This window comes from Balaenoptera musculus, chromosome 3, assembly GCF_009873245.2.
Source record: "Balaenoptera musculus isolate JJ_BM4_2016_0621 chromosome 3, mBalMus1.pri.v3, whole genome shotgun sequence".
Taxonomy (NCBI): domain Eukaryota; kingdom Metazoa; phylum Chordata; class Mammalia; order Artiodactyla; family Balaenopteridae; genus Balaenoptera; species Balaenoptera musculus.
In genome coordinates this window covers 48,064,443-48,082,287 of record NC_045787.1, presented here as the reverse complement: position 1 = coordinate 48,082,287, position 17,845 = coordinate 48,064,443, and the positions used below count along the sequence as shown (strand labels likewise).

At 34.1% G+C, this 17,845-nt stretch overlaps 1 protein-coding gene across 3 annotated transcripts in view; it reads right to left on the bottom strand.

Annotated features, from left to right (window-relative positions):
• IPO11 (importin 11) overlaps positions 1–17,845 on the bottom strand; it is a 203,517-nt gene that overhangs the window by 84,966 nt on the left and 100,706 nt on the right. For all 3 annotated transcript variants that reach the window (XR_005019404.1, XM_036848210.1, XM_036848211.1), the window contains 4 exons: positions 13,460–13,539; positions 12,947–13,027; positions 1,660–1,755; positions 1,224–1,337 (listed from right to left, as the gene is read on the bottom strand). Coding sequence is in view for 2 of the 3 variants with exons in the window: in XM_036848210.1 (XP_036704105.1) it covers positions 1,224–1,337; positions 1,660–1,755; positions 12,947–13,027; positions 13,460–13,539 (371 nt within the window). In the remaining variant the exon portion in view is untranslated. The remainder of the gene's footprint in view (positions 1–1,223; positions 1,338–1,659; positions 1,756–12,946; positions 13,028–13,459; positions 13,540–17,845) is intronic.

The window sequence follows — 17,845 nt, the reverse complement described above, 5'->3', positions numbered from 1 at the left end:
GCAGCAGAATGTGGTAGCTGAGATATCAGCTCTGAAGTGAGGTTGCTGGGGTCTGCAAATCATTCCATCACTTACTAGCTTTGCAAAGTTGACCAAGTCACTAAATCTCTCCAAGCCTCAGATTTCTCAGATGTGAGATGGAAATAAAAATATTATTATCCATTGGGTTGTTGTGAGGAATTAAAATAATACATAAAATTTATATTGTTAAATATATTGTTACTATTAAAACCACTCAACAGATTTTGCTGAACTCAAGTGAATAAACTCTTTAAACTTTTAACATTATTCCATCACAGTTAAATTTAATGAAGCTAATGAAAAATCTGTCCTGCCTATTCATCAAAATAAAGTCTAGATTCTCTAATTAGGTTAGTCTAATTCTGGAAAAACTATATACATTCTATAGTTTGCACTTCCTTACTCTGGATTTTCGTTAAAAGTGGAAATGGTAATACTTATTTCAGCCACAAACCAAAAGATATCACAAACTGCCCCTCCATTCTAGAGATCAGTCAAGTACATTCCACCTTCTACATTTTATAAATCTTAACAGGTTAATGACTTAAGACATAAAAACCATATTTTAATATAATGTATGTAGTCTCAAGTAACCAACTCACTTAATAACCTATTCCATACTTACTCAGGTGGTTGGTTTCAGTTACAGTATATTTTTAATAAGCTTCTGCAGAAAAAGTCATTTCCCACAATAATGATGACAGAAACTCATTGCATGGCATTAAGAACAAGTTCATTAAGGAAATGAAACAAAGGTAGTACATGATTATATGTAAAGTATTCCTGTTTCATTTTATGTATGAGTTAACAAAAACTGCAACCATAACAAATCAAAATTCTATCCTATGGCTAAGCAGAATAAAATTGCCTATTTTGAGAGAGAACAAAATTTAAGTTTCAACTGCCATTCACAGGTTTCTTTCTCCTTCTCCCAAATTATAGTATCAATACAACTTATTAAAGATTTAAAATAACAAAAATATTTATTTCAAAATCATCTGTTTGTTGAAAGTAATTCCATGAATGACTCAACTATGTACTATTTCATTTCGTATTCTTGAACATAATAAAATTTAATTCAGGGAAATAAATAAATAAAGTTTAAATACTACAAGACTTTTATAGACTCATTATTTCACGAAATTATTTCCAATCTTTATTTGGATAAAGACCTCCTTCAATTTAAGTAAATTGATTCTTACCTCCTGATTAAATTTATGTGCCATCTCATTAAGTAGTGAGGAAAAGAAACTAGTGTTTTGTAGCAGGACTCGACCCATAACGCCGAGATACGTTGACATCACTACAGGATACCTCTGTACAATTAAAATACAGCATATGTAAAACTGTGTTATGGTACAAGTATAAACAATTATAAACAATCATTGACAAAGTAACAATCAACAGGGATATGAAATAACAATATTCTTCTTTGCACTGCTTCTTTAGAATGAACACCAATATTGCCTGAGTTCTAACTAAATATATACGTCATACAAAGTAATATATATGTATTATGTACATATTTATATGGATTATATATGTGAAGAAGAAATAATTTTCCAATGAATAAGGAAAATAATTAAAATAGAACCCTAGAATCCAATACTAACTTTAGAAGCTTAAGAAAAATCTTACCTCCCCTTCTATAATACCTCTGAAAACACAGGGTAGAATTGGTTGAAACATTTGCGGGCTTAATACTGGGTTCACTTTAAGGGCATTTTCCACAACCTAAAAACCAAAATGACACATTGGTAATGCTTAATAATGCAAGTCACTGCTTTATGCAAAACACAGGTAAAGAAAACAATGTATTGAATATCACATATATACAAGTACATGAAGTATTCAATATTCTAGACACACTTTTATAAGATAATCCATTAAAAATTACAATTCGATTTTAAGTATGTAATACTTAGACACAGTTATACATCTTACATAGAATTATAATTAATCCCATTTTGATAACAGATATGTTGTTAATGTACTTCTTATCTTTGCATTTTAAATAAACAACCCTTATAAAATGTTAATGTCTGTTTAATGTTTTATAATGTTTAATGTTTATTGTCTTACTGAGGCAATAAAAGGCACTTCAAAAGTATTTTAATAGTGAAAAGGGAAATCAGTAACAACTATACTCACTATCCAAAAATAAGTCTACATTTAAATTTATCCATAAATTGGATGGAAAAGGGCATGTTGCATATATACTACATATTTACTAAACGAGAAATAATCTTATTTTATTTATAATACAATCATACAGATTATTAACCATGCACATTGATTGTTACAGATGAAAATTTGAAACATAAATTACTTTTATCTGAGTGAGATGGGCTCCCTCTGTAACAAAGACAGGTAGCATGAAATTCAAACTGGGGTGGGATTTGTTTGTTTGTTCGTTCCAGGGTTTGGGGCGGGGGGCGGAGTGAGGAAGGCAGTGGTCAGAAAGCAGCAGTGAGGACCAACAAGAAATGTCCATACTTCTAGCCCCACTGCTTGCGGGGTAAGAATGAAAGCAGACACCATTTGAGAGGGTTGTGGGCAAGTACCAGTCTCAAGGCAGAGCCAGGTTTCCCTTAAAACATCCAGCAATGTTTCTCAAGACTGACTGTTGGCATTCTGAGTGGGACAAGTGTTTACTGTGCAGGACTATTCCACTTATCAAGGGGTTTTTAGCATCTCTGATCTCTGTTCATTATGTGCCAATGGCATGCTCCCAACACAGCAACAATCAAATACACCTCGTGCATTGCAAAACATTCTCAAGGTAAGCAAACAGTACAATGAATGACAACATCCTCTAATTTTGTGCAAGAAGTAAAAGGAATGTGCAAAGAAAAGTCTAAAAATACAAAAACTTTTACTGTGGGCCGAACACTATGCTATCTAATAAGAAATACAGGATAAAAGATATCACAGTTCCTGATTAAAAGCAACAGGAGATGATGAGATTCAGAACATGATTAAATCTGACCTCAATAAGGTTTACTTTGTCAAAAAATTAGATTTGGAATAAAGAGGGGGAAGGTGTAGATAAGCTACCCAGAGGCAGATGTCACCAGACATTTTATCTACGAATAGAAAGTAAGGCCATCTGCTGATTGTTAGACACACTATAACTTCATTCCCTCCTAAAACCCCACTAAACTTATATAAAAAGATTTTAAAGGGAGGGGGAATAATTTTAAAAGGAATGAGAGATGAATATTGGAAGGTCCAAAGAAGAAATTCAAGAGGTAACTGACTTATCAGATGAGAGAAACCTGAAATCTAAGGTTGCAATAGAGAAAGCTGAGAGCAACTCGCTGCACATCAGATGTATCTTCTCCCTACCTCTCCCCACCAAAAACCACAAGAATTAGCAGAGCCATACATCTTTGGAAAGCAGGGTAAAGGTAAAGCTAAAAATAAGACAGGTTGGAAGTCTACTTAAGAAACAGATTGCCAGATATTCCCTAATCTGCATATTTGGGCAACTGACCTTCCCCCACCCCAGGAGAAGACAGTGTATTTTCTTTAAAGGGTCTAAAAGAGAGACTTTCCAGACTAAAAGGGCCCAGGAGTGCCTGGTACTATTAATTTAAAAATCCCTAAATCAAGGTACGTCACTGTAAAATTTCAGAACACTAGGAAAAAGAAAAAGAAGCTACAAGCTTGGGGAGGGGGAGCAAGGTGGGGGAGTCAGCATGGCTCTGAAAGAGACTTCTTCAAGAAAATTAAAGTAATAAAATCCTTATGGGTCAATGTGTCTGAACATATTGAACAGAGACAAGTGGCAGAGAACTCAGTGCACTTAAAAAATAACACTAAAAAAATTATTAACTCCAAAGATTACAGAAGTTTGTGCAGAAAAGGAAAAGTAATCACATACTTAAGATTCTGACTTTTAAAATGTAAATTCACTGAAACGTACCATTCAATACAATCCAGCTGTCATTATGCATTTTCTCTCTATATAAAGGTACAGTGTGTAAAGGGTTCACTTATTTCAGAACTAAAATGGAGTCTTTGTATTCAAAAAGGTTAGGAACCATAGAAACGATGAGATCCGTTCTGAAAAATTATGCAGGAAAATGCCACTATCAGACTTGGAGGCAAGGACTGTGGATCAGAATCAAGAGAAAATCAGAAAGCAGAGCTGATCAGATATAAAAAACCAATTGAACAGCTGACCAAAGGTGAAGAAGTCTGGGATTACTCCTAGTTTTCACGTTTGGTCAATGGGTACAATCGTGATGCCATTAATAATAGTGAGGCTTCACTTTAGACATGGTGAACTTGAGAAACCTGTGGGAAAATCTGTATGGAATGGTCTTATTTCCACACACATAACACTCTATACAGTCCACTTTCTAGGGAAGGTATTGCAGTTGGGACCTAAAAGTCAGAGTTCAAATTATGACTATTTCCATAATGAAGAAGGTTCCTTCATAATGATCAGAATCCTACCAAACATTTTGATCAGCAGCACTGCTTTCACTTCTAAACAAGATTTTGAAAAATGCATCTAATGATTTCAGTGGTAGTAAACAATTTTGTATATTTTAAGTGAAATGCACGTATAGCCAGATGGCCAAACATGTCTAAGAAGGAAATAACACTAAAGACAACTAAAGCAATAACAGGTAGTTTATTAAAAGGTAATTTACAGATATTGAGAGAATTTATATCATAACTTACTCTTCTTGGGGGGAATCATTATGTTCTCAGGGATTTTAACATGTTTGATATGTTTTAATCCACTTAGTTTAGTTTTGTTTTGATGCTCAAACTGTCCCATTATTAGGCAGTGGGAGCTCCTTCAAGTTGACTCTTGCATCCTTTTGACAAAATCCCACCTTCTCTTCCTTCCGGCACAAGGAGAGGTCCCCAGTTTATGTTGTGTCTCTCTTGCCCGAGCTCTGGAGTCAACCAGCAGGACACAGTATTTACAGACCATAATCTAGGTTCTGAGGTGCTCATTGCCACTGGATTGACACTGCTTCTAGGTCTTTGCTTACACAGATTTAGGAAATTTATTTTTCTCTTCCTGAGAAGTACATACCAATAATTCACCAAATTCAATTTAAGACTATAGCATTTTATATAACTTCTTTAATAGTTCCATCCTTCTTCCCTTATATTGAAAAATCCCAGATTCTAATAACCTTAACTTATTTGCTTCTAACTGCTATGTACAAAAATGTCCACATATGTACATATGGGTTTCAAAATAATAATACCGATATTACTGATAACAATAACAATACTGAAAGCAATTTATAATTTCCTTATGTTTCTTTTTGTTCTAATGTTATATCTCACCAGGGAGGTACATGTAAAATACTATGTTACTTGAAATATTCTCAGATGACTTATGCCACCAACATAATAATAGTTAGATTCAAATGTTTCCTTTCTTTTATGTTTAGAACTGCTTTTACTTTATTATTTTAAATCATGTGAAACATCTCTATGGCTTCAAACCCTAAAGTACAAAACATACATCCTGAAAGATCTAGCTTGCATTCTCTGTCCCTCTTTCCCCTACATAACTACTTTTCTTAATTTGGTTTATTTTTCCATTGTTATCTATGCTGCACTCTTTAAATACAAGAAAACTCTAGACACTGTTCCTTGCTTAACTCTAAAACTGTATACAGAGGTCATCTTCATTCCTTTCTAAGGCTGCACAGTACTCCTCTGTGTGGCTGAATAAGTTGCAGTACCGCCTATCATCCAATCACCTATTACTAATTATTTTTATCAGCATTTTGCTATTACAAATAGAACTTCTTAACTTTACTTTCATTCCACCCCCTTTCTGAATATACCTGAAATAGTTTAGAAACAGACTATGTTTTTATAATATAATCCCTGTGAAAAATGTAGGCTTTTAGTTTGTGCCTTACACTCAAACAATTTTTTTGATTTAGGCTTACATTGCATACAAAGTGGTTAAGACCACGGATGCTTAAGTCAGAATGCCTATGTTTATAACATGGCTCCAATACTTACTAGTTGTGTGACCTTGGACAAGGTATTTATCGCTTTGTGATTTAATTTCTCATCTGTAAAAATGGGGAAAAGAACAGTACCACTGTCACAGGTTTATGTGAGGATTAAATGAACTCTATGCTATGTGCTTAGAAATGTGTATCATATAGTAAATGCTAGTATTAGCTATAATTATTACAGAATAAATTATACCTTAAAAATATGCGTGCCATCTTAAATAAGGCTTATCACAGTGAATAAAACCAACATGGCTCACTACTGCTTAATAAGACCATGATAAAAAAGATGATTTGTAAACTCAAATTGGTATGTATACGTATGGATAAATTTCAAATTAAAAAAAAATGTTAAATTTGAGTATTTTTAGAATATAATTGTATTCATCTAGATAACTTGTTCCGAGTCACAGAGCACAATAAAGCCTATTTTTGCTCTGAAGGCAGGCATACTTATCTCTCTATCCAATTTTCATAACATTGTAATTTTCTGCTTCAAAGAACAAAGAAGTTGCTTCCAGATACTGTCAGAAATTAGTATAACAGTGACACTTAGTCAAAAATATATTAAAAATGTTATACTGCATACTATATTAAGAAACAGTATCTGAGAGGTATTAAAAAATGGAAAAAAAATGAGCCAATATTAAAAACTATTATAACTTTATTGGAACTCTGAGAATAGGAAAATGCCAAAAATGTTGAGAGTTCTCTCAGCTTTCAAGTACAAGCATAAAAGTACCATTATCCTAAAATATTCTTTTATATAAAAAAAACACAAATAATTTATTCATGATAATTAGTATATTTCTAGTATTTAACATCCATTTAATAAACAATAAAATTCAGTTTCTGGGATTTCAAATCAAATACAGAGGTTTAGCTACAGCAATGTTATATAAAAATACAGTCTTAAACACATGTTATATAATTCAAGTATTTATATCCTATTTATGACCCCCTGGCTAGCATACTTAGAGAGAAACTGGTTTAATGTGTAACGCATGTTAAATGTTACAAATATTTCAATGTATATTTGGATGGTAACTGATTTGTGCTGAATCATTCAATCAAAAAATATTAGGCACAACTGGGGGACAAATAATGACATTACCTTCTCTCAGTTCAAGGAAAAAGGAGAAGCAAATAGACTTCTTTCTAGTAAAATTGTAAGGGTAGTGTTGTACATTATATACATTTGGAATTTTCCATAATAAAATTTTTAGAAGAGCATGTTATTTTGAAAAGAAAGAAAGAATTTAAAACAATTATTTTTAAAAAGCCAGCTGAGATAACATGATTCTGGAAAAAGAGTAAAACTCTATCGCTGTGCAAATCATCTACTTAAGTTATAAAAAATTTAACTAATGTATTATTTGAAATAAACATTTATTTACAAGAGATGGTCAAAGGAAGAGTTCCCTGGTGGCCTGTTTTCCCCCAAAGGGAGATTAAATAATTAGACAACTATATAATTAGATTAAAATAGCCAACACTTGTATTAGCTGATTACATGTTAGGCAATGTTACAAGTGCTTTATACATATAAGGCCATGTAATCCTCACCACAACCTGAGGAAGTACGTAACATTTTTATCCCCATTTTACAGATGGAAAGCGAGGAACAGAGATTAACTGGTTCACCTCACACAGCTGTGAAGTAGCAGGGTTAATATTCTAACCCTAGCAGTTTTGCTTAAGTCACCTGCTAAGTTACACTAGGTCTAATTATTTTGTAAGAATATAATTTAAAACAAATAGTAAAAGAAAATAAATATTCTCCTTAGGACATATCCTAAAAACTTGCCTCATTTTTCAAATAAATTTCACAATCCCATTCCATATGACTCAGAAAAAGTTGTCTTTCAATAATTACTTTACTAATAATATTGCAGAAAAGCAGGAGGAAATAAGCACTTTCAATTCAAATTTTTTCTGGTAGGTGTTTATAAACATAAGAAACAACCTTTTTTCATCACTTAGAATTTATAGATTATAATTTGTCACAGGGATTTCAGATAATATATAGTTACAGATTATTAAAAATCATAATAGTACAACACCTTATATAATAAATAAGAGAATTTAAGTCCAAAATGTACTCAAGAATGTATAAGTAACAGAGCTGGGTGTACAAAACCAAGGCACAGGTCAAGGAGAGAATAACATTCCAAATGCAGTTATTATTTACTAAACTTAGGATCATGGAAAAGCTTACAGTCTAGTAAAGGAGAAAAAGATAAAACACACACACATTGAAAAATCTACAAAGGCAACATCAAAATGACATGACAATTTTCTCTCAAATTTCTATCACTCCCACATTGCCAATCAGTTATTCCTCAAACAGAATTAAGTCCAAAGTATCAATTCCTTATATCCCTACTTTCAGAGAAGAAATTATCACCAAGGCAAAAGATGAAGCTGAGATTCTGTAAGACAGATGGAAGTTCCTCAACATAATTATATATTGCCACTATATCAGTTTGGTAAGGGCATAAATGCAATAAAAATTCACAAAAACAGTTTAGCAAACAACATGTCTAACGTTACTTGCTTGTAAGCTTTGGAGCTAGAATACTTTGAAATCAGTACAGGTGAGGATTGATAGACACATGGCGGTAGACTAGGCCTCCAGTATCTGGGGTCTTGACAAGCCACACACACAGATTCCTGTTATTACTCCTTCAGAGCCCACAAGCTTCTCAGTAACAAGGGCATACATTCCCATCCTTTACCCCCTACTCTAAAAAAGAAACTGAAGAACCTATGAAATTAAAACCAGAGAGCTCTGCTGTATTTTCACTCTATATTTACCTACTTCTTAGTTTATAACAATATTTTGGATTTAAGTTTCCATTGTGATTTCAAATATAAAACAGCAAATCAGAGAGTGTGAAAAATGTAATATGTTTGATAAATAATCTTTCTGGGAAAAATCAGAATTTACCAAAGAACTTTTTATTTCAACTCTTGTTAAAAGCCTTTACAAGGGCTTCCCTGGTGGTGCAGTGGTTGAGAGTCTGCCTGCCAATGCAGGGGACACGGGTTCGAGCCCTGGTCTGGGAGGATCCCGCATGCCGCGGAGCGGCTGGGCCCGTGAGCCACAATTACTGAGCCTGCGCGTCTGGAGCCTGTGCTCCGCAACAAGAGAGGCCGCGATGGTGAGAGGCCCGCGCACCGCGATGAGGAGTGGCCCCCGCTTGCCGCAACTGGAGAGAGCCCTCGCACAGAAACGAAGACCCAACATAGCAATCAATCAATCAATAAATAAATCTTTAAAAAAAAAAAAAAAAAAAAAAAAAAAGCCTTTACAAGATTTCCCTTCCAAAGTCTAACACATCCTAATATAACTGAATCATTCTTAAATATCAACCTAACCTAAACATCTGTAAGATAGAGTTCATTTAAAAATGAATACTGAGGGGCTTCCCTGGTGGCGCAGTGGTTGAGAATCTGCCTGCTAATGCAGGGGACACGGGTTCGAGCCCTGGTCTGGGAAGATCCCACATGCCACGGAGTGGCTGGGCCCGTGAGCCACAACTACTGAGCCTGCGCGTCTGGAGCCTGTGCCCCGCAACGGGAGGGGCCGCGATAGTGAAAGGCCCGCGCACCGCGATGAAGAGCGGTCCCCGCACCGCGATGAAGAGTGGCCCCCGCTTGCCGCAACTGGAGAAAGCCCTCGCACGAACCAAAGACCCAACACAGCCAAAAATAAATAAAATAAATAAATAAAGTAGCTATAGAATGGTAAAAAAAAAAAAAAAAAAAAAAAAATACTTGAAAAAATATATACATTTAAAAAAAAAAAAAAAAATGAATACTGAGATGAATACTACTCAGTCCCCTCTCCCTCCTCAATAAGTGCAGATGTACTAATCATCCTGTAATGTTCCTCTGCCTCATACTGACAGGCATCAGGCAGCTCTGACAATCTTGTCTTTTTATCTGGAAACACCAAGGTCATATGCCAGTTTCTTACTCTCTTCACCTAACATTTTATCTACAGCTTCAATCACTACCAGTCTTGCCAGCTCTCTTAAAAAACAAACTCTTGCCCCTTCTACATACGCTCTAGACTCAAAATCCCAATCTCCTGTATCATTCTGGCGCCATCTTCCTTTCTATTGGGTCACTTTCACCTACAAAATCTACTCAGATCAGATTTTCCTCACTGCCTCTCCACACACAAAAGCTATCTTTTTATTTTTTAACAGTAAATTCTTGTTATGGATTGACTTGTGCCCTGCCCCCTGCAAAAGATATGCTGAAGTCCTAATCCCAAGTACCTGTGAATGTGACCTTATGTGGAAATAGAATCTTTGTAGATACAATTAAGTTAAGATGAAGTTATTATGGTAGGCCCTTAATCCATTATGACTGGTGCCCTTATAAGAAGAGAAGACAAAGATACAAGGAGAACGTCATGTGACAATCGAGGCAGAGACTGGAGTGACGCATGTATAAGCCAAGGAAGCCAGAAATTGCTGGCCACCACCAGAAGCTAAGAGAAAGGCATGGAACAGATTCTCCCCTAGAGTCTTCAGAGAGAGTATGGCCCTGCCAACATCTTGATTTCAGACTTGTAGTTTCCAGAACTCTGTGAGAGAGATAATCACTATAAATATTATAAATTAGTTCCTGTTGTTTAAGCCACCCAGGTTGTGATACTTTGTTATGGTAGCCCTAGGAAACAAATATAGTTCTTAATAATATAATCATTTTCTCATCACTTTATAATTTAACACTTCACTAATCTGTTATATGAACCCCTCCAATTTATAGACACTAAAGGTTTTAAATAACACCATTATCCCCACCCTCAACAGACAATTCTCACAGTATTCTCTGTGTTATTTTTGTTCACTTCTCTGCAGTATTTAACACTGTATTAATCTAATTCACCCTACTAGGATTGCCAGAATTAGCAAATAAAAGTACTGTTTTATCTGGTAACCCTAACCCTACCAAACATTTAAGACCCAGGTCCCATCTCAATTCTTTCTCCCTGAAAAATGTTCTCTGCAAAATGCTGGGTTAGATGACCACATCTATACTCCCAAAGTAACATAAAGCCAATGGACAGCAATGGCTCACACTAGAAAGTGCTCATGAAAATCACCTAGGGAACTTTTTAAAAAGAAATACTAACATCTTATGTCCTACCCAAATTTTCAAAAAGTTCACCAGGTAATCTGAGATACCTCTAATCCAAAACAACATAACACACTAAATATGGGCTGACTGTTTACCTGCCTCCTTCCCCCAGAAGAATGAATTACTCAAGAGCAGAAACTGTGGTTTTTCTATCACGTATGCCTACCAGAACGCACTGAATACCAGTAACAGGGGTTGGCAAACAATGCCCTTGGGCCAAATCCGAACAACTATATGATTCTGTAAATAAAGCATTTTTGGATACAGCCACAGTCATTAATTTACATACCATCTATGCCTGCTTTCAATCCACAACAAAACATATAAATAGTTGAGACAAAGACTGTATGGCCCACAAAACCTAAAACATTTACTAGCTGGTCCTTTACAGAAAAAGTTTGCTGACCCCTGACCTATATGGTGAATGACTGAATAATCAGTAATGATAGTAAATGCAACCAATTTGAAAATCAAATTAACATGCATATTAACACAGATATCTGGAGCTTTATATGTGCATACATGTGTATAATGTCCGAAGAACAGCACATAAAATAGTGTAATGCTTGAATAAGTGCCAACTGATGATTACTCTTACTGGTAATTATGAAAGACTTTACCACCTGCACAAACTTATACCCACTTAGTCCCCCAAAATGTACTATGGGTTGTTGCTATGATTATTGTGGTTAACACATTTCTTACAATGAACCTCTTTGGGCAAACACTTTTTCATTTCACTGGGAGGAAATCAAATTGTTTTTAGGATCTAAAGCAATGCCATAGTTTTCACACAAAAAAATGCTACTTGGTTAAGTTATAGTAACACTTCACCTAACCAGCTCTCATATCTGACTTAAAACATAGCTAAGAAATTAGAAACAAAAAAGAGATGCTTTAAAAAAAAAAAAAAAAAAAAAGAGATGCTTTTAACAAGTACACCTTCTCACAAAATCCATACAAAATATGTGTGTGTGACACATACATGTAAAGATATATTTATATATACATTTATATTTAAATATATACATTTGATACTCCTTTATCTTTAATATATAGATATATAAACATACAACTCAGAGACTGTTGGTTCCTACTTATACACAATTATATACAATATATAAAGATAATATATAGTGATTCTATAAAGATATAATACATAAAGATTAACTCAGAGCCCATGGGTTCTTTTTTTGTTTGTAAGTTTTTTTTTTAATTGAGGTATAATTGACATATAATACTATATTAGTTTCAGGTATACAATATAATGATTCAACATTGGTTGTTAGTTATACACAGTCCATACAAACTTGGTACTCTAACTTCGAGAGCCGATCCAAATTAAAAGTACCAAATTATAGTGGGAATATTGTGTCCCAAAAGCAGGCTAACAAACTGGAGAGGTGAGAAGTATCAGATGTTACCAGGCTTTGGATAATTTATAAAAGTTTTTAAAGCCTTGCTACAGAAAGTGAAATCTCAGGATGAGGGGGAACTTTGAGTGGGGTCCCATCAGCAGAAAGTTAGTTAGAAATGTGGAATCTGCATTTTAATAACATCCTCAGGTGATCTATATGCACAATCAAATTTGACACCCCTGGTCCAGAGGTATTAGACCAATTTAATACAGCTAAAAGAAAATATTCTGTCTAGAATTACTCTTCCCCTTCTTGCCCATCATCTAAACCCAAATGAAGGTCCAATTTCACAAAATACAAATGGAAAATTTACAACAATATTCATTAGAAAGATGACAGTACCTTTAACACTTGAACTTGACCTTCTGTAGTAATTTCGTTTAGCAGTTCACAAAAGGACTGACATAGACCTACTGCATATGTCTGAAATTCAATGAAAAGTCAAAATATACACATGAACATATCTGCAATATCAAAAAAGGTATAAAATTAAATTGGGGACTCATTATAATCTATTTGAGAATTAGATACTAAAGCTCTAAGCATATAAAATTTCAATTAGAACTCTTCAGGAAATGTTTAAGAAATAAAAATACAGTTTATTGCTATTCTAATTTTTGTAGAAATATAAGGATATATTTACATGTAGAGCATATTTTCTATGTTAAATAATTCATGAAACTACATCACATCTGCCCCACAGTAGGCAATGCTTATGACGTTTTTCCCGCCTTAAAGTAATAAATCAATCTATTAAATTTTGAAAAGGTTTCAAAATAAGATTCCTGATTTCAAATAAGAAACAATCAAAATAATAACTATATAAATTTTTACAATGCAAAACCTACAACATACCTGTAAAAATTCTGTTGATGATAAAAAGATATAACCATTGATGATCTTAAAGCAGGTTCTGAGACTTTCTGAACTTAGTTCTGGCAAAATAATAATTTTTTTAAAAAGAACAAATTAATTCATTGTTCAAAATCAGTTTAAATGAAGTGACTTATTTAAAGCTAAGTTACATGCCCTTCTTTACAAATCTTTTCTGAATGCTATTCAGATGGCTAGTATATAAATATCTATCTAAAAACTGGCATTAACCTGTAACTTAATGCTTTCCCATATACCTCCCAGTAGTTAAAACAACTTAGAAAATACTAAGTTCCCTTTTCTTTCCTTTCAGAAAATAACTACGTGATCCAACCTTGCATTTCAAACTAAATTTCTAGTACCAGCATGGCAAACGACATGCAACTGAATCATTTTACCATCATATTTTGATCTCTGCTTAAATGGGTTCACTCAGTAAGCATTTACTGAGTGTCTATTGTGCTGGCACTGAACATGCTACCCTACGTACGAAAAGAGTCCCTGTTATACTCCGAAAATTATATTGTGTTTAGATATTCTCAATTCTTGGGCTTTGTTCTTCAAATCCACTCCTCTATGAAAAACCTACACATAAAAAATCTTCTTTAAAATGTTATTACCAGAATAGTATAGGAAAAGGATATTGTTTTTAATTATTCTTTTTCAAGTGCAAAGCAGAAAACTTGTTAAAATTGAAAATGATCAAATGTTTATGCAGTGTTATTTTACATGTCTTATCACATACAATAATGATAAAATAGAACACAGATTACAGATGTATATAATTATACAGATCAAAACATGACCCCAAAATATCATGTATATCTAAAATCTTTCATTCTGTATTGCTACTGTTTTAGAAATCGTATTCACTTGCAACAGGACAGATTAAAAAATGTTTCCTGGCAAAAGCGTAGGCCCTGGGTTCTTACCTAACTCACATCCTAGCAAAGTGAGAAGATATTCTATTCAGGTGAGAATTACCCATACACTTTCACAAGAAAATGACAATCCCACTCAAAGCTCAAAATGTGTTTTAAAGGCATTATTTTCTATACTTTAGGGATTTAACATATTAGTTTAAAATGAGAATGTAGAGGGGACAGAAACTAACCAACTTGTTACCATGCTAACGGAAGGCATAAAAAGAAATAATAAAGGCTGTCACCTAAATATTTTTCACAACAGAAGTAAGACAAAATCTCAGGATAAAGGGGCAGGCCATTACATTGGATAAAGTTATTCTTATGAACAATTCACATGTCCTTTTCTCCTCAAGGAGCAAGTCCAGTCAAGTCTAAACTTGTGCACACTGTTTAACAAACCAACAAGGAATAGCAGACTGTTTGGCAACCACCGTTTTGGCAACCACCGTTTTGGCAACCACCGTGATAAATAAGGCAGAGGGTCTACATTTAAGTGAGAACTTAGAATGGCTACATTCCAGGTATGTCAGTGAATATAATTTCTAAATCACTGCCATCTAAAATTTTATCAAGATCTATGATGAAGGAGACAATATTTAAGAAAGATTGATTTTAAAAACCATAGTACCAGGACTTCCCTGGTGGCGCAGTGGTTAAGAATCTGCCTGCCAATGCAGGGGACACAGGTTCGAGGCCTGGTTCGGGAAGATCCCACGTGCCGCAGAGCAACTAAGCCTGTGCGCCACAACTACTGAGCCTGCACTTTAGAGCCCAGAAGCCACAACTACTGAGCCCGCGTGCCACAACTACTGAAGCCCGCGTGCCTAGAGCCCGTGCTCTGCAACAAGAGAAACCACCGCAATGAGAAGCCCACGCACCGCAATGAAGAGTAGCCCCCGCTCGCCGCAACTAGAGAAAGCCTGCATGCAGCAACGAAGACCCAACACAGCCAAAAATAAATAAATTTATTTTAAAAAATTTAAAAAAAACCTAAAAATAAAAACCATAGTACCCATCTCTTCTTATATTTTAAAAGCTATTTCTAGATTAACTGATATAAGCAAATAAGCAATTAGGTCACTTCATACTGTTTTCCATGCCTCCATCATGCCAAGGACAACTTTTACTAAATTTCCTAAGGCATGCTATCATCAGCAAATATTAAATACTGATAGTAAAAAAGAAGTCCTAAAATTAATAAATTTATCTATTTTAAAGTATATTGAACATTGTTCATTATATCCATGAGTTCCTAGTAAGACTGCGATAAAAAATTATTGTCTGGTCCTACTATCAGGAAGAGCTGACCATACAACAGATCTGTATTTATTTTCAGCCCTGTGAATAATTTAATTCAAATGTTCTCAACCATGGGCAATTCTGCCCCCTAGGGGACATCTGGCAATGTCTGGAAACTCTGGTTGTTAAAACTAGCATCTAGTGGGTTGAGGCTAAAGATGCTATTAAGCTTCCTACAATGCTCTAAACAGTCCCTCACAAGAAAGAATTACATGGCCCAAAATGTCAACAATTTTGAAAATCCCTAACTTAAGTGATCAAGTTTTTCTTTCATAGACAGAGAGCTCTGATTCAACGCTGTAACCCATCCAAGTATCTAGTTATGCTGTGTGCACATATGATTTATATTTATTAGTCTAATTATAATTTATATTCCATTCCTCTCTGTTTTTCTCTATTCTTTGGCTCTTATTTTTAATTTCTACTTTCATGTTACATTTTACCTATTCTTTTTAATCATACTATTTGATGTTTATGTTTGGAAATGAAACTATAGTAGTTTCTTCTTTTATTTCAAATTCTGATAAAATATGAAGGCTAAAATGTGTAAAATAGCCTACACATCATCAAGATGTCAGGTGGGGAAAAGTTCCTTCCGAATTAGAAAAATTTCGTTGGTCAAGGAACATTAGCTTGGCACTTACAACAACATGGACAAGAGTCAGTCAGGTGTTTATCTTTTAAGTAATGAGAATACTGAGAAAATTAATACCATAAAAAAGATTTAAAGGATTTAAAAAATAAGCCTTTAGAACTAAATTATTAGAATTAGTTATAGCCTATGGTTCTACTTAAAGTATCTCCAGTTCTACTTACATTTGGGGAGAAGGATATGAAATGAATTTTAGCCTTGGATTTATTCACACCTAATTAACATATCCTAAAAATCATTAACTTAAACACCAATATTGTTGGTTTTATGTGTTTTAAATGAAAATGAGAAACTTCCAGCCAGCAGCTTTATTTCTACTTGGAAAAAAATAATAGCTATCATACTCATTAAATAAATGTTTAAAAATCACTGATCTAATAGGAAAAAATGTTTTCACCTTTAAGAAAAGTGAGTATTCATTTCGATCTATATTCTTAAAAGATTAAAATAAATATTCTGGTTATACTTCAAAATAAATTTTAAAGCTCAACTGAAAGAATGTATATGCAAAAAGCTACACATCAAACAATATTAATTAGTTGCACAATACTCAAACAAAAATAAAGGTAATACTGATGTCAAGGTATACTAAACGTTCACAGATATAATTTGTATACAGAATTTCTTCATATTATTAACTAACAAATCCTACAGAGCCAGTGGTTCAGTATTTTTTCTTTTAAAATAGTAATAATGTTGACAGTAATAGTAGTAATAAATATAATTACAAAACACTTAAATGGTGCTTACTATGTGCCAGACATTGTTCTAAACACGTAAAAGTCCTTATTGATTTATAAGGACTATGCATCAACTACAAAGCTTTCTGTGGTAAAACTGTACTTTAGTACCTACCTAAAACTACACTCAAAATAGTGTCATATGGTTATAGGAGGGTTAGTTATGTGCTTTTTTTTTTTCAGTCTCTTCTTCCTGGCTACCAATCTTCTCTCCCACCACGTTGTAAAGGCCAGGCAGGCTGAATTCGCGGTGGAATACAAAGGTGAAGTGAAATCACCTTGTGAAGTTACCCATATGTGAAAATGGCTGAATCCTGTTCATGACTAAGTTGATAATGGGCCTGGCTGAGGTTTCCGTTCTCAGGGCAAGTATATAAAGAAGCACTGTGGATTACCCAGAATGGTACTGTATATTGTCTCCAAGTTAGGTAGACTAGAACTAAATGGTCTTCACCAAGAGTAAAAGAAAGTAAAAGGACTTTTCCTATTCTCTTTCTCTATGATATCTTAGCTACAAAACTTTCCCTAGGAGACTAGCAATAAGCGACTGGTCTATTGCCACTGTCTTCATGTTTGAAAATTTCTTCCATAATTTTATGGGGATGCTAGATGATAAAACATCAAATGGCTTTTTATTAGAAAACAGATGGCATCTTGGTATTATCTGAGGTCTAATTTATTCTGAAGAATGGGGCAGAAGAACAACAACAAAAAATCAGAAAACACGAAGGACTAATCACATTATCTATAG